This window comes from Bos indicus, chromosome 3 (assembly GCF_029378745.1).
Source record: "Bos indicus isolate NIAB-ARS_2022 breed Sahiwal x Tharparkar chromosome 3, NIAB-ARS_B.indTharparkar_mat_pri_1.0, whole genome shotgun sequence".
Taxonomy (NCBI): Eukaryota; Metazoa; Chordata; class Mammalia; order Artiodactyla; family Bovidae; genus Bos; species Bos indicus.
Window position 1 is genome coordinate 69,814,951 of NC_091762.1, and position 24,326 is coordinate 69,839,276.

The 24,326-nt window shown below is 36.8% G+C and overlaps 1 protein-coding gene across 3 annotated transcripts in view; it reads left to right on the top strand.

Moving 5' to 3' along the window:
* The window catches only part of SLC44A5 (solute carrier family 44 member 5), a 431,009-nt gene that overhangs the window by 389,843 nt on the left and 16,840 nt on the right, over positions 1–24,326 (top strand). For all 3 annotated transcript variants that reach the window (XM_070786302.1, XM_019957254.2, XM_070786303.1), the window contains 7 exons: positions 2,411–2,523; positions 9,640–9,771; positions 13,363–13,462; positions 15,585–15,677; positions 16,154–16,241; positions 16,736–16,998; positions 17,484–17,578. In XM_070786302.1, the coding sequence (XP_070642403.1) occupies positions 2,411–2,523; positions 9,640–9,771; positions 13,363–13,462; positions 15,585–15,677; positions 16,154–16,241; positions 16,736–16,998; positions 17,484–17,578 (884 nt within the window). The remainder of the gene's footprint in view (positions 1–2,410; positions 2,524–9,639; positions 9,772–13,362; positions 13,463–15,584; positions 15,678–16,153; positions 16,242–16,735; positions 16,999–17,483; positions 17,579–24,326) is intronic.

A 24,326-nucleotide genomic window follows, 5' to 3' on the forward strand; every position in this document is an offset into this window, starting at 1 on the left:
GTTTTTAGAGCTATAAAACTAGATAGTTTTATGAAGTTTTACATTGTTATGCTTTGTCTTAAACAGAGTGATTATTTTCAGTGTGTATTTCAAGATATATCTCCATGGCAGAGATTGTAGTTTACACTTGATAGGAAACTGGTGCCCCTATTGTCAGACCTGAATATCACTAGATAATTTGTCTCTTCTTTATTTTGGCTTTTCTACTCTCACCTGAGTAAGGTATAATTTATAACAGATTCTCCTGTCCTCCTCACACACACTGAAATAGTCTCTACCCAGGGACTAAACACTAGAGCATAAACACCTCCCTTTATTATCAGTTCTTCTGTTCTCATCTGTTTCATACATATAAAGCCAAACACTGACATGCTGGGACTTAGTATACTCAGAATTTTTATGTGGGAATTAAAAACACAAGTAGTCAAGAACTATATTTTTTATTTTTCCCCTCTGATCTTGTTTTTAAAATTTTTATTTTATTTATTTTTATTTTTGGCTGTGCTGGGTCTTGGTTACTACACAGGCTTTTCTCTAGTTGCAGCAAGTGGGAGCTTCTCATTGCGGTGGCTTCTCTTGTTGCCGAGCGCAGGCTCTAGGGCAAGGGCTTCAGTAGTTGCAGTTCTGGGGCTCTGGAACACAGGCTCAATAGTTAATGGCACATGGACTTGGCTGCTTCACAGCATGTGAGGTCTTCCCAGACCAGGGATTGAACCTGTGTCTCCTGTATTGACAGGAGGACTCTTTACCACTGAGCCACCAGGGAAGCCTCCACCCCCTGCCCCAATCTTTTTTTTAATAACCCTCTTGTCCTATGCCATAGAATAATTTTTCAATCACACTGCATATTTCAGCATTAAAGTATCTGTGGTTTGCTTCTAAATTAAAAGCCCAGGCTCTGTAAGACTGTGCACTGAGAAGGTACTCTGGTACATGCTGTCATCTATCCAGTGACAGTATTATTAATAGTTTCTTCTTAAAGATAACATCATGACCAACCTAGATAGCATATTGAAAAGCAGAGACATTACTTTGCCAAAAAAGGTCCAGCTAGTCAAGGCTATGGTTTTTCCAGTGGTATGTATGGATGTGAGAGTTGGACTGTGAAGAAGGCTGAGTGCCGAAGAGTTGATGCTTTTGAACTGTGGTGTTGGAGAAGACTCTTGAGAGTCCTTTGGACTGCAAGCAGATCCAACCAATCCATTCTGAAGGAGATCAGCCCTGGGATTTCTTTGGAAGGAATGATGCTAAAGCTGAAACTCCAGTACTCTGGCCACCTCATGCAAAGAGTTGACTCATTGGAAAAGACTCTGATGCTGGGAGGGATTGGGGGCAGGAGGAGAAGGGGACGACAGAGGATGAGATGGCTGGATGGCATCACTGACTCGATGGACGTGAGTCTGAGTGAACTCCAGGAGTTGGTGATGGACAGGGAGGCCTGGCGTGCTGCGATTCATGGGGTCGCAAAGAGTCGGACATGACTGAGCGACTGAACTGAACTGAACTGAACTGAAAGATAACATCTAAAGACAATAGGCTCGGTAACTGTGCCAGGCTGTCTGTTGCTATTTGGAAATGTGCAGATATCACCAGCAATGTTAGGTCTTAATAGAGGCATCAGCCAAATTTCCAATTTTAGTGAGTTGTCTTTGATGAAATCACTTAGAAAAATCCAATATGACTTTAACCTGGATATATAGTGAGGTTGGGAAGAAGTACCTCCAGTACTCAATCAAACCCCAGGAAGAAATTAAAACAAGGAAAATAGTCATGTTCTTGATTGCTTGATAAAGTCACATGGCCCAGGAGACACAGAGGCCTTATCCCGGCTCCAGATAATGGCCCACAGATCACTGGGGATCTGAAATAAGTGTCTGGTGATGTTAGACATCACAAATGATTAGAGATAATTAGACCAGAATGATAATGGCTACAAAATCATGGATTCAGGAACTGTGTAGGACAATTATTTAGCTTGTCTTTCTGCCCTAAGATTGTTTTCTTACTGCTAGTTATATCACATATGGTTTTCATTAGTGACCAGGTATCTAGAGCTGCAATAACGTCTCATGGATATGCTTTGTTGCTTATTACTTGGTGCATAAGTATGAAGGAAAAAAATAGGACTGCGGCAGATAGGAATTGTGATTTTTCCTGAAACAACTATGGACACAGAATTTGCATTTACCTAGGCACCAAAAATGATTCATTTATCAAGTTCTGATGATCCTATTGTTTCCCTTGAAAGTCTTAACAGAAAGAATTGCTTATACTTTTTAATGTCATAAATGTTTCTACAGTCAGATAAAATAATCGAGAATTATTTTGAATAGAAATAAGTGTTGTCTTGCTATGTTTGGTATGTTTAGCACACTGGCCCCCTATGTTTGTTGTGCCTTTTATCCTCCAGTGGCCTGACTATCGCCATGTTCCTCAGCTGGATGTTTGTGATGCTCCTGAGGTTCACAGCTGGATTGCTTTTCTGGATCTTCACCTTTGGTGTGATTGGAATCATAGCTTATGGTAGGTATCCACCCATCTTAAAATCACCAAATATCAAAATAATCTTTTTCTTTTCAGTTGCCATTGTCAATAACCAGAAAGCATTTTACTTCGAGTGAATTTAATCCTTCTTTACTGTCTTCCTAAAGGTGTTAAATTGAGAAAAATTACTTAATTCTGCATACAGTGTCTCTGTTACTTCTTTCTTCTTTATCCTGGTGGGGGTAAGTGCTATCAAAATATTCTTCTCTTTTTCTCTACAGTCTTTGATCTCATATCTCAAGAGTATTAAGGAGCAGGTGAAAAGAATCCCATTTAGGTTAATGAAAACTATTTCAGACAGTTTCTTTTAGTCTTTTTACTTTTTATCTGATCAAAGGCCCAGGTCTGCATAGTTATAGATGTGTGATCGATCTATTTTTCTCTTTCAACTTAGGACTTTTAATCCAGGTACTGTCACACACTTTAATAATTGGCCAGTACTCCATAATGGGCCATCACCCTCTAGAGGCAAGTATTCTGAATTACACTTATTGGATGGAGAGTTACTTTACTTCTAGGTTGAACTCTAATTATTAACTCAGTTCTGCCAAATGCAGTACAGGTGAAATCCGAACATTAAAAAAAGAATTGGGCTTCCCTGGTGCCTCAGATGGTAAAGAATCTGCCTACAATGCAGGAGACCTGGGTTTGATCCTTGAGTTGGGAAGATCCTCTGGAGAAGGAAATGGTTACCCATTCCAGTATTCTTGCCTGGAGAATTCTATGGACAGATGAGCCTGGTGGGCTACAGTCTACAGGGTCGTAAAGAATCAGTGAACAGTATAGCACTTCTTCTCAGCCTTCTAATAAACATATGAGCCAGTATATGAATGTTTGAGAGGTTTCTATTCAAAAGAATGATTTTCCTACAACACCATTTACATCGACAATGAGACTTTTATAGTCACAGATACCAAAATAACACTATCTTGTTTCTGTCACCCAAAGAAGAAGAGCTTTACACATATCAGTATAAGAATGTAGAATACCCAAAATCTGTAGTTAGCTTGAGTTCCAGTCCTGTCTCCATAATGTAACTGGAGGACTTGGAAAAGTTTCTGAATGATTATCAACACAATAATGGTATCTCCATCATACCATTACTGTGAGAATTGAATGAGACAATGAATATAAAGCTCTTAGAACAGTCCCTGGAGAAGGCAATGGCGCCCCACTCCAGTACTCTTGCCTGGAAAATCCCATGGGTGGAGGAACCTGGTAGGCTGCAGTCCATGGGGTTGCGAAAAGTCGGACACGACTGAAGTGACTTAGCAGCAGAACAGTCCCTGGAACACAGTAGACACTCAGGATGTCTTGGGTTATTGTTATTATCGTGCTTGTTATCCTCACTGAGTTTCTCAACAGTTGTTTAGGTGACTCCATGTATCATTCCTTATCTGTTCATGCTGTGCAGCCGCCCATGAACCTCATCAAGGAACATAAGAATTGCTGTCTCCTAATCTGAAACTCCCAAGAAAACTTTTTGTCAAAAAGCCTTTGTTTTCTTCCTCGGAGCTCAAAGTATCCCCTGCCCTTTTCTGTCTTAGAGTTTGGGCATGTGAACAATTCTCATTGATTATAAAAAATTAAGAGTTACATAGGGGATAGCCATATAATGCCATGGTTATAAATATGTATTTGGAATTTGGAAAAAGCACAGTTCTCTGCAAGTACATAGTTCTCTATTTCATAGTTTCCTCAACTGTATAACAAGAATCTCTGAGTGTTAAATAAACAATGTATATAAAGTACTTAGAGAGCCACCATAATAATTGTTCAATAAATGGTATTTATTGTTTTATTATTATGCAGGAATATTATTAAGGAAAGAGGACTTGAAGCCCAGGGAACATATTTTTAATGACAAACACACACTAGGACAGGAATGAGATAGGAATAGAAAAATAAATTGGAAAATTACTGCTGAGACTTTCACATCCACCAGTGTGAAGGAACTAAATAATCTGAAGGGTCCTTTTGCTATGAAATGATGGCATATTATATTGTATTGTTTTATTTAGTTTTTTCATGAGCTTATTAGAAATGAAGTATCCCAGAAAGCAAAACCATTTTCAACCCACAAGCTAAAAAGTGGGGAACTGAGCAGGAGGCTCATGTGAGATTATGGGTAGATCATACCAGTGCTACAATCAGGAGACTCAGAGCCAGCAGAGGAGTAGAGGGTCAGGCCTGAAACTCCTGGGGTAGGTGCTGGATCCTGGAAAACGCATAAAGTGACCCTAGTTTGGTAGTACCCTTTGGTTGCCAATAGAAATAAATATGAATCCTCTCTAGATGGAAGCACCTTCAATTCAGATCACCAGGTTTCAACAGATTAAAATGAACAATGTATGAGTTGCAATCAAAGATTTCCAAACATGTATGGAAATGGTCTTTTGCAAGAAACAAAACAAACGACAAGCCTCAGATTGAGGTCGCTAAGAGATTCAGAAATGGACTGATACAGAACATGAATTAATGTTTAAGAATTAAAAATACAACTAAAAAATAAGAAATCATCAAAAATATTTAGGCATACATGAAGATGAATCAAATAGAACTTTTCAAAACAAAGCAATAAAGTGTTATATTCAAAATTAAATAAGTTAAATAGTAAAATAGATAATTAATGAACTGAAAGATGAAACTCTGAATTAATTACCCAAAATACAGCAGAACATGAACAAAGGACAAAATATGATTCTGTACTTAAGAGAGATAGAGAATAGATTGAGAAGGGCCCAACATGTATCAGCATATTTGAAAGGTATTGACTGAGAATTTTCTAGAACTGATGAAAGATATAAATTCAAAGATACAGGAAGCTCTACCAAGAAGAATAAGGGAAATGACATCCATATCTAGTCGTACATTTTCCCATTTATTCATTCAACAAATATCAGTTGTGCAGCTGCTATGTATAGGCACTATTCTAGGCTCTTGAGAAAGAACAGTAAACAAAAAGACAGAAGTTCTTACTCTTTTGATGCTCATAACCTAAGCGAATTATCTATTAGAAGGTGATACTTGCCACAGAAAAAAGAAATAATGGACACTGAAGGGGGATTGAGAGTATCATGGTAGGGCAAGGAGTACAAATTGCAGTATTAGTAGAGGAGGCATTTTTGAGAGGAGATCCAAGAAAACACTTGAAGGAGAAAATGGGATTAGCCCCTGGAGATACAGGAGAAGTTCCAGACAGTAAGTACAGTTAGAGCAAAGTCTTAAAGATGGGAGCATGTTGAAGAAATGGTTAGAATGCTTACATGGATGAGTGTACCAAATAAACAGGAGATTAGGAGATATGGACTTTCTGGAGGGCCAGAGACTTAGATTTTTACTCTGAGTGAAGTAGGGAGACAAAGTAGGGTTTTGAGCAGAGGAGAGATGTGAAATGATCATGACTTTAGTCCCTGGTGGCTCAGACAGTAAAGAATCTGCCTGCAAGGAGACTTGGGCTCAATCCCTGGGTCAGGAAGATTCCCTGGAGAAGGAAATAGCAACCCATTCCAGTATTCTTGCCTGGAGAATCCCTTGGATGGAGGAGCCTGGCAGGCTTCAGTCCACACAGAATTGGATACAACTAAAGAAAAACCTCTATTTCTGCTTTATTGACTATGCCAAAGCCTTCGACTGTGTAGATCACAATAAACTGTGGAAAATTCTGAAAGAGATGGGAATCCCAGACAATCTGATCTGCCTCTTGAGAAATTTGTATGCAGATCAGGAAGCAACAGTTAGAACTGGACATGGAACAACAGACTGGCTCCAAATAGGAAAAGGAGTTCGTCAAGGCTGTATATTGTCACCCTGTTTATTTAACTTATATGCAGAGTACATCATGAGAAACGCTGGACTGGAAGAAACACAAGCTGGAATCAAGATTGCCGGGAAAAATATCAATCACCTCAGATATGCAGATGACACCACCCTTATGGCAGAAAGTGAAGAGGAACTAAAACGCCTCTTAATGAAAGTGAAAGTGGAGAGTGAAAAAGTTGGCTTAAAGCTCAACATTCAGAAAATGAAGATCATGGCATCCGGTCCCACCACTTCATGGGAAATAGATGGGGAAACAGTGGAAACAGTGTCAGACTTTATTTTTCTGGGCTCCAAAATCACTGCAGATGGTGACTGCAGCCATGAAATTAAAAGACGCTTACTCCTTGGAAGGAAAGTTATGACCAACCTAGATAGCATATTCGAAAGCAGAGACATTACTTTGCCAACAAAGGTCCGGCTAGTCAAGGCTATGGTTTTTCCTGTGGTCATGTATGGATGTGAGAGTTGGACTATGAAGAAAGCTGAGCGCCGAAGAATTGATGCTTTTGAACTGTGGTGTTGGAGAAGACTCTTGAGAGTCCCTTGGACTGCAAGGAGATCCAACCAGTCCATTCTGAAGGAGATCAGCCCTGGGATTTCTTTGGAAGGAATGATGCTAAAGCTGAAACTCCAGTACTTTGGCCACCTCATGCGAAGAGTTGACTTATTGGAAAAGACTCTGATGCTGGGAGGGATTGGGGGCAGGAGGAGAAGGGGACGACAGAGGATGAGATGGCTGGATGGCATCACTGACTCGATGGACGTGAGTCTCAGTGAACTCCGGGAGTTGGTGATGGATAGGGAGGCCTCACCTGCTGCGATTCATGGGGTAGCAAAGAGTCAGACACGATTGAGCAACTGATCTGATCTGATCTGATCTGAAAGTGACTTAGCACGCACACATAAGATAGGAAAGGTGTGAGTGGAGCAAGCTTGGTTTAGAAAGGGGATTGATCAGAAGTGTAATTTTGAATATGTGGAGTTTGAGATATATATTAGGCATTAAGATGGAGATGTCACATAGGCAGTTGAATGTACAGAGTTAGAAAGAGATAGTTAGCCTAAATAAATATATTTAGGAATCAGGATTATTAGAGCCATGAGAATGGCTGACATCACCAAGAAATTAGGTGTAGGTAGAGGTGTGGACCAAAGACTGAGTTCAGAGGCCCTGCAACATTAAGAGGTCAGAGAGAAGAGAATGGAACAGCAAAGACAACTGAGGAGAAATGGGTCTTCTTTGAAAACTAAAAGGATGTGATGTTATAGAAGCCAAGTTTAAAAAAAAAAATGGAGGGGGTGATAAACCATGTCAAATGAGGCAGATAGGTCAAGAAAGATAAGAACTGAGAATAGACTTTAGATACATAAATATGGCAAGATCAGTGGTAATCTGATTAGGGTAGTTTTGGTATCATAATGAGGAAGAAAAGCCTAATTAGAGTGGATTGAGGGAAGACTGGAGGAGAAGAATTATAGACAGACAATATACATGGCTATTTGGGAGAGTTTTATTGCAACGAGGGACAAGAAATCAGGCAGTGAATAGGGATAAGACTGTCAAAAGTAGACTTTCTTTTGTTTTACTCTTTAAGGTGAAAGAAAGGAAAATATGTTTGTATATTGTTTGGAATGATACATTAGAGAGCAAGAAATTAATGATTGTGAAAGTTCAGAATACCAAGGACAAAATATTTTAAAAACGATCAGAGAGAAAAGACAGATTGCCTACAAAGGAACAGTTAAGCTGAAGAAGACTTTTTGACAGCAACAAAAGGAGCAAAATAATACCTTCAAAGAGCTAAGGAAAAAATAATGGTCAGCCTACAGCTGTACACTCAGCAAAACTATCTTTCAAGAATGAGAGTAACATTGAAGATATTTTAAGATAAGTAAAAACTAGAGTTTACAAGTAGACATATATTAATACTAAAGGAGTGCCTACTTCTAGAGGGAAAAATGATTCAGCAAAAATGTATGAGATGCAAGAATGAATGGTGAGCAAAGAAAATTAATTGGTAAATGTGTAGGTAGGGCTTCCCTGGTGACTCAGACAGTAAAGAATTCCCCTGCAATGCAGGAGACCTGGGTTCAATCCCTGGGTTGGGAAGATCCCCTGGAGGAGGGCATGGCAACCCACTCCAGGATTCTTGCCTAGAAAATCCCCATGGGCAGACGTGCCTGGCAGGCTATTGTCTGTGAGGGGTCACAAAGAGTTGGACATGACTGAGGGACTATCAGCACAGCACAGAACTTAAGAAACTTTGTACAAAATAATGATAATATCCAATTTTTTAAGGTATAACTGTACATAAGTAAAATACAGAGAAATAATCAGACTGGAATGATTATTGAATAATATAAGGTTCTTATATTTCCTGAGTTGACTTTAGACTTGGTTAGTAAGTACACAGTCAATTTTCAAGAGTAATTTATTATAAAAATATAGTAGATATCTCTAAACCAGTAAAGGGGGAAAACAATTAAGTTAACAAACAAAAACTGATCGGTTTTTAAAGAGCAAGAATTGGAAGTGTTGATACAAAGTAGAACAGGAAATACAAAAACAAAGAAGGTTGAAACAAAAGTAAATATAACAATACCTTAAATATATTAAGCTCACCAATTAAATATATTAAGCTCATCAATTAGAATACAGAGATTATCAGGTCAGATTAAAATATAAATATACAAATTGGAGCTGTGTTCTTTACAGAAGTTACAAAAGCATAAGGAAATTGGAAGTTTGAAAGTGAAGGGATACAGAAAATACTGTATTCCTATGTATCTTCCCAGAGATACTTTATGTATGCATAAGAAAATACATATATTATTTTTACTTCTTATATGAATTATAGAATATTTTATATAATTTTTATAATTTTATATTTTTTTACTTTTTTCATTTAACAAAGCATCTAGTGATCATTCACTATCACTAGAGACTTTCTCCTCTATATGGAAATACGGTATTCTACTGTGCAAATATACTATAATATTTTTAACCAGTCATTACTGATGGACATTAAAGTTGTTTCTAATTAAAAGGACATTTAAAATTGGGTGTTGCCATGGTCATCCAAAAAAATACTGAAAAAATTTATATTGCATATGATAGCACATTTAGACTGTTGGATACACATAAAATAGTTAATGTGTAAATAGGAATCTTTCATTTGTAAAAATGACCATGCTAATCAATTTCATGTAGATGTGTGCTTATATTTCAGAAAATAACATTTTATATTAGTCTACTTTTCTCTCTTTTTCAAGGAATATGGCGCTGTTACCTAGAATACAGCCGTCTTCAGGAACAGCCAAGTTCTCGCTTAAATGCATATACCATTGGGATTCAGACTGACATAAGCATGTACTTTCGCCTGAAACAAACATGGTTCGCACTTAGTGAGTGGATTTTAAAATTTTGCTTTGTTAAAATTGTAATAACCAGAAAGCATTTTTTGTCTAAAGAAAACTTGTGTTGGTATAACTTGTTAAATACATCTATTGGTAACATCATTAAAATAAGTATCTATAATACTACTAGCCATAGTAAATGGAAAGTCATTGAGGGGAATTTATTATATAATCTAAGAAAATGTTACTGTACAATGATCTCAAGCTATTTGCCTTCAACTTAACATGAGTTGGATATAGGCATTTATAGCCATTAATCTAATATCTAAGAAATGAATTTTAAAAGGAAAAAATGCTTGATATTTCAAACTTGCATTTAAAAACAGAAAAAGAAAAAAGAAAATGAAGAAACAAGTTTTTCATGGCAGGACTTTTAAATTTCTTTTTATAGAATTGGAATAATAAGTAATTTTTACAAATTTACAATTTTTAGTGTTTATTTAGATTGAGTTAGTTAAGGGTAATAGTAACAGAATTTTGAAAGGTAGGTGATTTCAAAAATGACTTTAATAGTTTTTATTATACTATTCCTTGTTCTTTACAGGGATTCATGTTCTTTAATCAATATTTAAAAAATGATCTCTAATTACATGGTGCTTTAAAAAAAAATTCATCTTCCTATATTGTTGAAGTTAGAGAGCCAGACAAGTTTGAGGAAGCCTGGTAAGGAGCCCAGACAGCCTAAGAGGAGGGCAGTTATCTTGGAGAGCATCATGATTCCAGAATGGATCCCTTAACATAAATCTGAAAACTTAATTTTGCCACTTCACCCAGAAGTCATTTGGGTGGCTTTCAGAGACAGGCTCGCAGCATGTCACCAGAATGCCATTGTATTTGTTTACACTATTAGGATACTCTCTCGGAACGCAGACATATCCCACCTAGGACACTGCTTTCCTGGGCACAATGCACATGGGGAATAAGATTACTAATGAGAAAGTTTTTTTAGCAGAGACCCTTGGATAGTCTTGAGAGGTGTTTTCTTCAGGCTCATGCCAAGCTGGATGACCTACCCCGGCTGCACAGAAGCCCCCACCAGATTCCTGTGTCTGCCATATTCAGTGTTTCTCTGTTCCTTGGATAGTGCTAACTCAAAATGCCAAATTCTTGCTCTTTGGGTTCCCATTTCTAGCTCTCATGCAGCTAATTCCTTTCAATAATATAACACATTAGTTTTTTCAAATATGTTTCAGAAGAACTTCATTGATAGCCATTTCTTTCTTTTTTTTTTTTTTTTACTATAAAAATCAAGCATCTTGGGACTTATATCCTCATCCCTTTTCCTGAATTTGAGTGATTCTATATCCCTCAGCAGTCCACATACTGTTACCTATCATTTCTGAAGATGACAAATCTCATCCATTATGTATTGAAACCTATAGTTTTACTCTCAGATGGATGTTAGTTACAGGTTCTATGGTCATCCCATTGCTGTCTTTTAAGGATCTTCGACACAAAATCATTGAGATGATTAGAATCTGCCGTTGGAAAAGTTAAGAGAGGTACTTTGAGGAAAATGCAGAGCTTGCTTTTATTTTCAAGTCTAGGAATACTTATCTTTCCTCAAATGAGTATTGACTTTCATAATCCATTATGAAATAATATCAGACGTTATTTGCTCTGTGCTTATAATTCTCAGCTCCAGTGACAAGGGTATACACGTGAAATTATACTTATTGACAGAAACACTAAAAACATGTGGAGTAATGCACATAAAAATTATCATTTTATGAGTCTTGGATTGTATTAGAAGATGGTTCTATTCTCACTTCTATTAATTATCCCAACCTCCTTGATAAAGTTAGATTTATACCAGCTTCTCTGCAGAGTCTCAGAAAATATGTTTCTATTGTTTGCTCTTATTTAAACAAAAGGAGGGAATATATAAATTCAAAAGGGTGCTAAATTTCTTTAATATAACCATTTAAAATAATATAATTTTGTAAAAGTACAAATTTAATATGCAATGTTCTTTTACAATGCAATTTTGGAACATAAAGTGACTGACACAGTTTATATTCTTAAGTTTATCCAAAGACAATAATGATTTTAGCTTAATATGGCTACACTCCACAGTTTTGGGCTCAGTGTAGCTTTAAAAGAATCAGTTATGCATAAAAACATAAATACACAGTTGAAATAAAAGAAGATGTAGCAGGGAGATGTTACATTACTGAGAACCTCCCACATCTCTGGGTTAACTGGTTACTCCTCAGTTGGAAATACTAACTGAGGTATGATAAACATCTGAATCTTAGTGGTATAACAATAGAATAAAATGAGTGTCCTATGATTGGAAGTGTTCAGACATGAGCAGAATAGCTAATAGGAATGTTGTAGAGTGGATCCTTTCATGGGTAGGAATTTAACTTTTCATTAAGTTTCTTTCATGATTTCAGAATCTCTTATTAGCTGTACTATATTCCTTAATTTAGACTCCACGTCTTTTCACTTTTTAACATCTTTGAGGTCAGGATGCAGTTTATAATCAATAGACAGACATTTAATAAAGGATATTTTACTTTTCCTCAAAGGTCATTACTAAATTAAAGGTATGTTGTAGAATTGAGGAATATAATAATTAGGGCTGTTTGGCTTCAAGTAAAAACAAACAAAGCTGGAGGCAAGGCAGAGGCATTTATTCTAAGAACAGAGAAGTGTCTCACCAAACTCAAAATAGCAGAAAAGCAGCTGGACTTCCAAGTGGACCTGGATCTAGGAAACAAAAAGCCAAAATGGAGCCAAGCTTTCCTCTTTCTCTTTCTTTACACTTGTACGCTTTATTCTTTCTTCCCAGGTTCACTTGCTTTACATAAATGTGGTTTTGACACAGTTAATGTGTATAACTCTTAGTTCAAGAGGCATACAAACGTCAATTCAAAACTAAACTAGACCTAAAGGAGTGGACTGAGGGGTGAGAGAGGCTCATGAGGGAGGGGTTATATGTATACTTACAGTGATTCATGATGTTGTACAGCAGGAAAAAAAAAAAAAACACTGAACTACATTCCCTTAATTCTAACTCTCAGACTTTTATTACACAGCTTGGGTTGGCATTACACTCTGATTTTATCAAGGTAGTCATGATGGGTGGGCTCACAAACTAAAAATGTGGTATCCCAGAACCCCACCCTGTCCATCAGCAAGATCAATTAAGAGGCATTGTGAGCCTGGCAGCAGCTCAAAAACTTTGTTCTGTAATGATTCTCTTACTCAAGGAAGTTTACAACTGAAAACATCTAAAATAGAGTTGTCTAAAGCAGCCCTTCCTTTTCTTCTATGCCTATTTTCTCATTTCTACAAGTGGTGTGAAATGTTTCCATAGATAAGATGAAGCCTGTCCAACACAGTTGTTTAAATTCTAGCTAAAAGTTTTAATCCAGAATTGTTTTTAAAGCATTTCTCAGAGTTTTAAAAGTGAATTTCTAAAACTGGCATCTTTGGAGAGGTAGCACTGCTTAAATTATGAAGTGTCAGAGCTGGCAGAAATCATCATGAAGATCAGTCTGATGTTTGCACAGAAAGTTTGCTCTTTGGTTTGATTTGCATTGCACACTAATATTTTTTTCCTGTTTAAAGTGATAATACTCTGCCTCCTTGAATTGTTCATCATCCTCATGCTGATCTTCCTCAGGAACCGAATCCGTATCTCCATCGCCCTGCTGAAGGAGGGGAGCAAGTAAGGCCTTGATGGAGAGACTCGCATAATGTATATCCGTCTTTCATATCAGTCACTGCTTATTTGTAGATGCCCCAGACTCTTTTCCCTTTAAGATGGCTTGTTAAATCTGCTTTCCATTCAAGAAAACTTGTTTAAGTTCAGACTTTGCCACATATTAAAAAGTTCACAATAACAAGTCTTTCAAAATCCCCAAACATCAATTATCTTAGAGCAAAATAAAGCTAAAATCTGTGTAGTCTGTGCACTAGCACGTTTTTTAAAACACCAAATATATGTTAGGAGGATAGCTTATGTGAAAGTAAGTGACAGAGTGCCAATAAAAGTTAGTTATATTATATGTTGTATCACTCCCATACTGAGTCGTATGTTAATACTGATGGTTGAGATCATTTGCAGAACTGTAGATCACTGTAATTCTGTAAAGCCAATTATGTGCTCTTGCTAGTTTTGTATAAGTAACAAAATTTGCCAGTAGACAGAGTAATTGGTCTTAGCAGCACCAGACTATAGGTTTTTGTATCTACAGCTCTCAATTCAAGAACATTGTATACCCAGAGTCATTTTTATTTTAAAATGCTACAAAATAAACACAATTTTTCATAAAATTCATGCTGTGAGGTAATAACACCTACAGTTTCTAAACTATTCCAAAAGGTCACTTGAAGATAATACATTAAACTTTTGAGTAATGCATGGAAACAACAAAGAAAGTATTACTAAAAGCCAACAGATCATGTTCTTTGTTAAGAACAATGGAAACTGGGTTGTTAATGACCAAGGACCAAATTATTTTAAATAGTCTTTAAGGATTGTTTTAACAAAATCGTCATCTATAATAATAATAGTGCCACCTAGAGCCAGTGTTTGAAATAGTTAACAAGCAGTTTGCTAAATTAAATCTGTCCTTCCCACAATAACTGAAGCCCTATCATTAGCCACTGAAAGCTACTGATTTGCTGGGTTATTCCTTAAATAATATGATATTGTACAATTCACTTATCCAACTGCTATGCCTCTAAATGTGTGTGTGTGTGTGCATGTGCGTGTTGAAGAGTAGTTACTACTGTGACAGATTAAAGATTTTTTTTTTTTCAAAGGAAAATAAGAGCTGGAATAAATTGGTGTGAGAATACAGGGTAATCATAGGGATGCCCAGTATTTCACTCACATCAGTGTCTGGAGGAAAGAGAGAATAGCATAGTCTAAATAGTGAGGTGGAGAAGGTAACAAATGAAAAAACGAATCTAAAATGTGTCAGTGTGGGAATTCCCTAGCGGTCCAGTGGTTAGGGTTCTGCACTTCCACTGTAGCGGACAAGGGTTCCATCAGCTGGTCCAGGAACGAAGATTATGCATGCCCCATGGCGTGACTGAAGAAAAAAATGTGTCAATGTATTAGGAGTGGAAATAGTTCTATTGTAGTTCTCAGTGGCTATATCAAACAACATAGAGTTAATTTAGTGTCATATGCTAAAAAATTATTCAAAAGTAGTAATAGAGTAACTAGGATGTGAATATTTTAGAAAGCATATCTTAGGAAATATCAAAATAATCATTTATCCTGGAAAGTGAAAGAGTTACTTGAAGGGTTGCTGTATGGAAAAGGTGGTCATTTCTTCTCCAGAAGGTAGTGGATGTGAATTACATCAGAAGAAGAACTTCCTAATACTTTGGTTGTTAAGAAAATAGAATAAGCTGTGTCATATGAGACTAAGGAACATGTTCTGAAGACAGTTCAGAAGGGATTCTTGAATTAGAGATGGATTCTCACATTTGATCAGATGATTGTCAAGATCCTCTGCAATTTTAAATGTCTAAACAAAAGAGAGAAATACCATGATTATAATGCATGCAGTCAGTCTTTCTGAGTTAGACAGAAATAACCAAAGAGGAGAAGGTTTGGAGAACTTTTGGCAGGAATCAAACATGAGCACTGAAAGAATGCTATTAACTTAATAAATAAATATAAATTAAAACAACTATGAATACACCAGCAAAAAAGAGTCAATGGTTGTTACCACTGTTCTTTGAATGAATTCAGTCTAATTCTAAAAGATGAAATTTTAATTGAGAAATTGTAACTGTATCATTTTGAATTTCAACTATTTGTTTTATTTCAGAGCCATTGGATACCTCCCTAGTACTTTAATTTATCCAGCTTTAACTTTCTTTTTCCTCTCAGTCTGCATTTCCTACTGGGCTGTGGTAGCACTGTATCCTTTGTTAACTGACTTCTTTAAACCTCAGGTCCATACTATGACTCAGAAACTGGGAGTTGATATACCTTTCCATCCTGGAAAGACTAGAAACATCCTAAAGATATAATTGCAATGATGATGATGATGATGGTGATGACTGCTAAGCTCTAAAAAAGTGAACCAAGTGAATTTCCCCTCAAATAGGTCATATGGTAGATTTTATTTTATTTTATCTTCACATATGATACTTCTCCTTTGCAATACCTAAAAAGAAAAAAAAAAAAACTCTTTTATTTTTTGCTTTTAAGGGGCTACTCCTTGTAGCTGACCCATGTTATATTATTCTGGGTCTTAAAATGAATGAATTATTAGATTATACGTTTTTTGAAATTAGTCTTTCAGTACCCTTTTGGGTTATTCACACATTATTTTCTTGTCCATTTATTTTCAATCTGCCAGCAAATAATTTAACCTTAATAGAGTTCACTCAGTTACTTGGCTACATCAGGGGCACCTATATACAAAGTCATAGCCCCACAGGGGCACTGTGAACATGAAAATAAAACCTGTGACCCAGTGGTAAGTAAAAGAAACTCTTTTATTTACTTTAATAAAGAACTCTACTACATTTCATCCAACCACTGTTGTAGGAATAATCCTGTAATAGGGACCCTGTGCACTGATGAGGATCACTGTAAAGAAGGGGAGAGTGAGTCAGGTGTTAACTGAAAAGCACTGAAAAGAGTGGGCAGAACAGAGAGAAAACACCGCTGTTGCCTGAGCTCACTTGTCGTGTCATACACCTAAGAAGCATGTACAGTCAACAACCACACTAATAAATGTAAAATTGTAGTGCATGCAGACTAATGAACGTGTGATGGTAAAATGAGATATTTTTCCATAGCTCAAGAAAGAACTGTATAAAGTGGTGTTATAGAAAATAGAAATAACAGCAGAAGCTAATAGAAGAGCAGGACAAGCAGTTGGGGGCTACACAAGGGAAGGCAGGGAAGGCATTGTCTTGGAATAGTATTATCATATTATCCTTGTTGGTTTCTTTTTTCTGAGTGCAGGGTTTTAATACAACTGAAGTTGCCAAAGCTTGCCCTGGGGCTCAGTGTCATTTTGCTTTCTATGGTGGAAAGAGCCTGTACCATCAGTACATCACTACCTTCCAGTTACTCAATCTATTCGTCTTTCTCTGGCTTATAAACTTTGTCATTGCATTGGGTCAGTGTGCCCTTGCTGGTGCCTTTGCTTCTTACTATTGGGCCTTGAAAAAACCTGATGACATCCCACCCTATCCACTTTTTACTGCATTTGGACGAGCCATAAGGTGAGCTTCACATTGAACACTACATCTATCTTCCCAGTTATGTTTAGTGTGCTTATAATTCAAGTGGCAAAGTACTTGAGGTCAAAGGTATAATTCAAGATTCATGAATGTCCATTGGCTTTGTTTGATTTTATAGCCATCATTTTATTTTTAACCCCTACCCAGGCCAATCCTTCTAAAAGGTTACTGGAGTGAAGAAGTAGGGGAGGTCACTAAATTAAAGATTAAGGATGAACTTGTCTTTCTTCATTGCTCAGCTCAAACATAAAATTAATATAAAATGATAGGCTATTGGTATCATTTTTGTAGATGAAGTACAAACTGGATATATATGGTTTAAAGGCCTCTATGGAGACCTTTGTCAATCTGAATAAGAGAGTAGAAGTTCTTTTCTATCAACCCTTTTACCAATAAAAATCAACTAACATCCTTTTAGTTCTTAGTAAAAATATTTTAACCTTTATTCTCATTTTATCTTTGTCCAGATATCACACAGGATCCCTAGCATTTGGATCTTTAATTCTTGCAATAATTCAAATGTTCAGATTAATCCTAGAATACCTGGACAAACGTCTTCAAGGTAAGATTCCAGAATTCATCTTTTCTCAGACTTCCTGACTTCTGTGAATAGAGTAGACTGGATCAGGGGTTGGGGGAACATAATGACTGTAACTTGGATACAGTAATAGGGATGGATGTGGTCAGACTGGGAAGATGTTTAGAAGGAAAAGCCAACAGGACTTGTTGAGGGATTGAATATGGTGGGGGTGGGGATAGGAGCAGTGGTAAAGAAAAGAGAAAAAGCGTGTGATACTGAAAACCACTCAGTTGTGTCTGATTCTTTGTGACCCCATGGACTGTAGCCTACCAGGCTCCTCTGTCCATGGGATTCTCCAGGCAAGAATACTGGAGTGGGTTGCCATTTCCTTCTCCAAAAGTGTATGATGTTACTTACTAAATTATGGAAGCCAGAAGGAACACAATTCAAAGAAGAGATTAAAATTTGTGTTTTTGACAGGTTACTATTGAGAAGCATGGTGGGGATGTCAGGCAGTTCTAAGTCTAGAGCTCAAGACAGCACAGGCTTAAACTATGAATTGTGGATGTCATTTGCTCATACATGACACATATAGTTTACAAAAACATAAGCTGTTTAGAATGTACTTTAAAAGATCTTATTATTAATTGTCAAAATCTTGAAACAGAACAACAAAGTTGGAAAACATACAGTCCTGATTTCAAAACTAAATACAAACCTACAGTAATCAACACAGCATGGCCCTGGTGTAACGACGGACACACAGATCCGAGACAGACTAGAGGGCCCTGAAATAAACTGGTATAACAACGGACACACAGATCCGAGACAGACTAGAGAGCCCCAAAATAAACTGGTGTAACGATGGACACACAGATCCGAGACAGACTGGAGAGCCCCGAAATAAACGCTCACGAAAAGACTACTCAATGTGGGAGAGTCTCTTTCAACTAATGCTACAAAACTGGATATCTCCATGCAAAAGAATGAACCCTTGCCTTACACCACATACATGAATTAACTCAAAATGGATCAAAGACAAACATAAAAGCCAAAACTATAATAGAAGTCTCAGAAGAAAGCATAGGAATAAATCTTATTAACATTGGATTTAATGATGATTTCTTAGATATGATACTAAAAACACAGGGAACAAAAGAAAAAACAGATAAATTATACTTCATCAATATTTTTTAAATGCCTGTACGTCAAAGGACACTATCCAGAAAGTAAAAAGACACCCCACAGAATGGGAGAAAATACTTGCAAGTCATATACCAGATAAGCAACTAATATTTAGAATGTATAAATTACTCCTACAATTCAAAAATAAACAGCCTAATTCAATATGGGCAAAGGATTTTTTTAAGTAAATTTTTTTCAGCTTGAGGTATAACTGACAAATAAAATTGTATTTTTTTTTCTAATTTTATTTTATTTTTAAACTTTACATAATTGTATTAGTTTTGCCAAATATCAAAATGAATCCGCCACAGGTATACATGTGTTCCCCATCCTGAACCCTCCTCCCTCCTCCCTCCCCATACCATCCCTCTGGGTCGTCCCAGTGCACTAGCCCCAAGCATCCAGTATCGTGCATCGAACCTGGACTGGCAACTCATTTCTTACATGATATTTTACATGTTTCAATGCTATTCTCCCAAATCTTCCCACCCTCTCCCTCTCCCACAGAGTCCGTAAGACTGTTCTATACATCAGTGTCTCTTTTGCTGTCTCGTACACCGGGTTATTGTTACCATCTTTCTAAATTCCATATATATGCGTTAGTATACTGTATTTATGTTTTTCCTTCTGGCTTACTTCACTCTGTATAATAGGCTCCAGTTTCATCCACCTCATTAGAACTGATTCAAATGTATTCTTTTTAATGGCTGAGTAATACTCCATTGTGTATATGTACCACAGCTTGCTTATCCATTCATCTGCTGATGGACATCTAGGTTGCTTCCATGTCCTGGCTATTATAAACAGTGCTGCGATGAACATTGGGGTACACATGTCTCTTTCCCTTCTGGTTTCCTCAGTGTGTATGCCCAGCAGTGGGATTGCTGGATCATAAGGCAGTTCTATTTCCAGTTTTTTAAGGAATCTCCACACTGTTCTCCATAGTGGCTGTACTAGTTTGCATTCCCACCAACAGTGTAAGAGGGTTCCCTTTTCTCCACACCCTCTCCAGCATTTATTATTTGTAGACTTTTGGATCGCAGCCATTCTGACTGGTGTGAAATGGCACCTCATAGTGGTTTTGATTTGCATTTCTCTGATAATGAGTGATGTTGAGCATCTTTTCATGTGTTTGTTAGCCATCTGTATGTCTTCTTTGGAGAAATGTCTATTTAGTTCTTTGGCCCATTTTTTGATTGGGTCGTTTATTTTTCTGGAGTTGAGCTGTAGGAGTTGCTTGTATATTTTTGAGATTAGTTGTTTGTCAGTTGCTTCATTTGCTATTATTTTCTCCCATTCTGAAGGCTGTCTTTTCACCTTGCTAATAGTTTCCTTTGATGTGCAGAAGCTTTTAATTTTAATTAGGTCCCATTTGTTTATTTTTGCTTTTATTTCCAGTATTCTGGGAGGTGGGTCATAGAGGATCCTGCTGTGATGTATGTCGGAGAGTGTTTTGCCTATGTTCTCCTCTAGGAGTTTTATAGTTTCTGGTCTTACGTTTAGATCTTTAATCCATTTTGAGTTTATTTTTGTGTATGATGTTAGAAAGTGATCTAGTTTCATTCTTTTACAAGTGGTTGACCAGATTTCCCAGAACCACTTGTTAAAGAGATTGTCTTTAATCCATTGTATATTCTTGCCTCCTTTGTCGAAGATAAGGTGTCCATATGTGCGTGGATTTATCTCTGGACTTTCTATTTTATTCCATTGATCAATATTTCTGTCTTTGTGCCAGTACCATACTGTCTTGATAACTGTGGCTTTGTAGTAGAGCCTGAAGTCAGGTAGGTTGATTCCTCCAGTTCCATTCTTCTTTCTCAAGATCGCTTTGGCTATTCGAGGTTTTTTGTATTTCCATACAAATTGTGAAATTATTTGTTCTAGCTCTGTGAAGAATACTGTTGGTAGCTTGATAGGGATTGCGTTGAATCTATAAATTGCTTTGGGTAGTATACTCATTTTCACTATATTGATTCTTCCAATCCATGAACATGGTATATTTCTCCATCTATTAGTGTCCTCTTTGATTTCTTTCACCAGTGTTTTATAGTTTTCTATATATAGGTCTTTAGTTTCTTTAGGTAGATATATTCCTAAGTATTTTATTCTTTCCATTGCAATGGTGAATGGAATTGTTTCCTTAATTTCTCTTTCTGTTTTCTCATTATTAGTGTATAGGAATGCAAGGGATTTCTGTGTGTTGATTTTATATCCTGCAACTTTACTATAGTCATTGATTATTTCTAGTAATTTTCTGGTGGAATCTTTAGGGTTTTCTATGTAGAGGATCATGTCATCTGCAAATAGTGAGAGTTTTACTTCTTCTTTTCCAATTTGGATTCCTTTTATTTCTTTTTCTGCTCTGATTGCTGTGGCCAAAACTTCCAAAACTATGTTGAATAGTAATGGTGAAAGTGGGCACTCTTGTCTTGTTCCTGACTTTAGAGGAAATGCTTTCAATGTTTCACCATTGAGGATAATGTTTGCTGTGGGTTTGTCATATATAGCTTTTATTATGTTGAAGTGTGTTCCTTCTATTCCTGCTTTCTGGAGAGTTTTTATCATAAACAGATGTTGAATTTTATCAAAGGCTTTCTCTGCATCTATTAAGATAATCATATGGTTTTTATTTTTCAATTTGTTAATGTGGTGTATTACATTGATTGATTTGCGGATATTGAAGAATCCTTGCATCCCTGGGATAAAGCCCACTTGGTCATGGTGTATGATCTTTTTAATGTGTTGTTGGATTCTGATTGCTAGAATTTTGTTAAGGATTTTTGCATCTATGTTCATCAGTGATATTGGCCTGTAGTTTTCTTTTTTGGTGGGATCTTTGTCAGGTTTTGGTATTAGGGTGATGGTGGTCTCATAGAATGAGTTTGGAAGTTTACTTTCCTCTGCAATTTTCTGGAAGAGTTTGAGCAGGATAGGTGTTAGCTCTTCTCTAAATTTTTGGTAGAATTCAGCTGTGAAGCCGTCTGGACCGGAGCTTTTGTTTGCTGGAAGATTTTTGATTACAGTTTCAATTTCCGTGCTTGTGATGGGTCTGTTAAGATTTTCTATTTCTTCCTGGTCCAGTTTTGGAAAGTTGTACTTTTCTAAGAATTTGTCCATTTCTTCCACGTTGTCCATTTTATTGGCATATAATTGTTGATAGTAGTCTCTTATGATCCTTTGTATTTCTGTGTTGTCTGTTGTGATCTCTCCATTTTCGTTTCTAATTTTGTTGATTTGATTTTTCTCCCTTTGTTTCTTGATGAGTCTGGCTAATGGTTTGTCAATTTTATTTATCCTTTCAAAGAACCAGCTTTTGGTTTTGTTGATTTTTGCTATGGTCTCTTTTGTTTCTTTTGCATTTATTTCTGCTCTAATTTTTAAGATTTCTTTCCTTCTACTAACCCTGGGGTTCTTCATTTCTTCCTTTTCTAGTTGCTTTAGGTGTAGAGTTAGGTTATTTATTTGACTTTTTTCTTGTTTCTTGAGGTGTGCCTGTATTGCTATGAACTTTCCCCTTAGGACTGCTTTTACCATGTCCCACAGGTTTTGGGTTGTTGTGTTTTCGTTTTCATTCATTTCTATGCAAATTTTGATTTCTTTCTTGATTTCTTCTGTGATTTGTTGGTTATTCAGCAGCGTGTTGTTCAGCCTCCATATGTTGGAATTTTTAATAGTTTTTCTCCTGTAATTGAGATCTAATCTTACTGCATTGTGGTCAGAAAAAATGCTTGGAATGATTTCTATTTTTTTGAATTTACCAAGGCTAGCTTTATGGCCCAGGATGTGATCTATCCTGGAGAAGGTTCCATGTGCGCTTGAGAAAAAGGTGAAATTCATTGTTTGGGGATGAAATGTCCTATAGATATCAATTAGGTCTAACTGGTCTACTGTATCATTTAAAGTTTGTGTTTCCTTGTTAATTTTCTGTTTAGTTGATCTATCCATAGGTGTAAGTGGGGTATTAAAGTCTCCCACTATTATTGTGTTATTGTTAATTTCTCCTTTCATACTTGTTAGCATTTGTCTTACGTACTGTGGTGCTCCCATGTTGGGTGCATATATATTTATAATTGTTATATCTTCTTCTTGGATTGATCCTTTGATCATTATGTAGTGACCTTCTTTGTCTCTTTTCACAGCCTTTGTTTTAAAGTCTGTTTTATCTGATATGAGTATTGCTACTCCTGCTTTCTTTTGGTCCCTATTTGCATAGAGAATCTTTTTCCAGCCCTTCACTTTCAGTCTGTATGTGTCCCCTGTTTTGAGGTGGGTCTCTTGTAGACAACATATGTAGGGGTCTTGTTTTTGTATCCATTCAGCCAGTCTTTAAGTGTACAAATGATGATTTAATGGATATATACATTGTGAAAGGATCCCTACATTTAAGGTGGGACATTTTTTCCTTTTTTTTGGTGAGAACACTTAGGTTCTACTCTCCTAGAAAATTTCAATATACAATACAGTATTATCAACTGTAGTCATGTTTTACATTATATCCTAAAACTTTATTCATGTTTTAGCTAAAAGTTTACAAGCCTCTCCCAATTTCTTCCATGCCCAGCATGTGATAACCACCATTCTATTCAGTTTATATGCATTATAATCTTTCCCCCATGTATAAGCAATACCATGCATATTTGTTTTTGTCTGGCTTACCTCTCTTAGCATAATGCTCTTCAGGTTCATCCATGTTATTGCAAAGGTAAGATTTCTTTTTTATGGCTGAACAATATTCCATCGTGTATATATACTATACTTTATTGATTGATGTACCTAATAAACTAAGATCATGGCATCCAGTCCCATCAGTTCATGGCAAATAGATGGGGAAACAGTGGAAACAGTGTCAGACTTTATTTTGGGGGGTTCCAGAATCACTGCAAATGGTGATTGCAGCCATGAAATTAAAAGATGCTTACTCCTTGGAAGGAAAGTTACGACCAAGCTAGACAGCATATTAAAAAGCAGAGACATTACTTGGTCAATGAAGGTCCATCTAGTCAAGGCTATGGTTTTTCTAGTAGTCATGTATGGATGTGAGAGTTGGACTATAAAGAAAGCTGAGTGCCAAAAAACTGATGCTTTAGAACTGTGGTTTTGGAGAAGATTCTTGAGAGTCCCTTGGGCTGCAAGGACATCCATCCAGTCCATCCTAAAGGAGATCAGTCCTGAATATTCATTGGAAGGACTGATGCTGAAGCTGAAACTCCAATACTTTGGCTACCTGATGCAAAGAACTGACTCATTTGAAAAGACCCTGATGCTGGGAAAGACTGAAGGCAGGAGGAGAAGGGATGACAGAGGATGAGATGGTTGGATGGCATCACTGATTCAGTGGACATGAGTTTGAGTGGACTCCGGGAGTTGGTGATGGACAGGGAGGCCTGGAGTGCTGCAGTCCATTGGGTCGCAGAGAGTTGGACATGACTGAGAGACTGAACTGAACTGAACTGAATGAGCTTTGTGCCTTGTTTCAGCTTTTGGCTTAAAGTCTATTTTGACTGATACAAATATAGGTATACCTGATTTCTTTTGGCTTCCATTTTCATGGAAAAATCTTTTTCTAATATTTCACTTTTGGTCTAAGTATGTCTTTAAAGGTGAA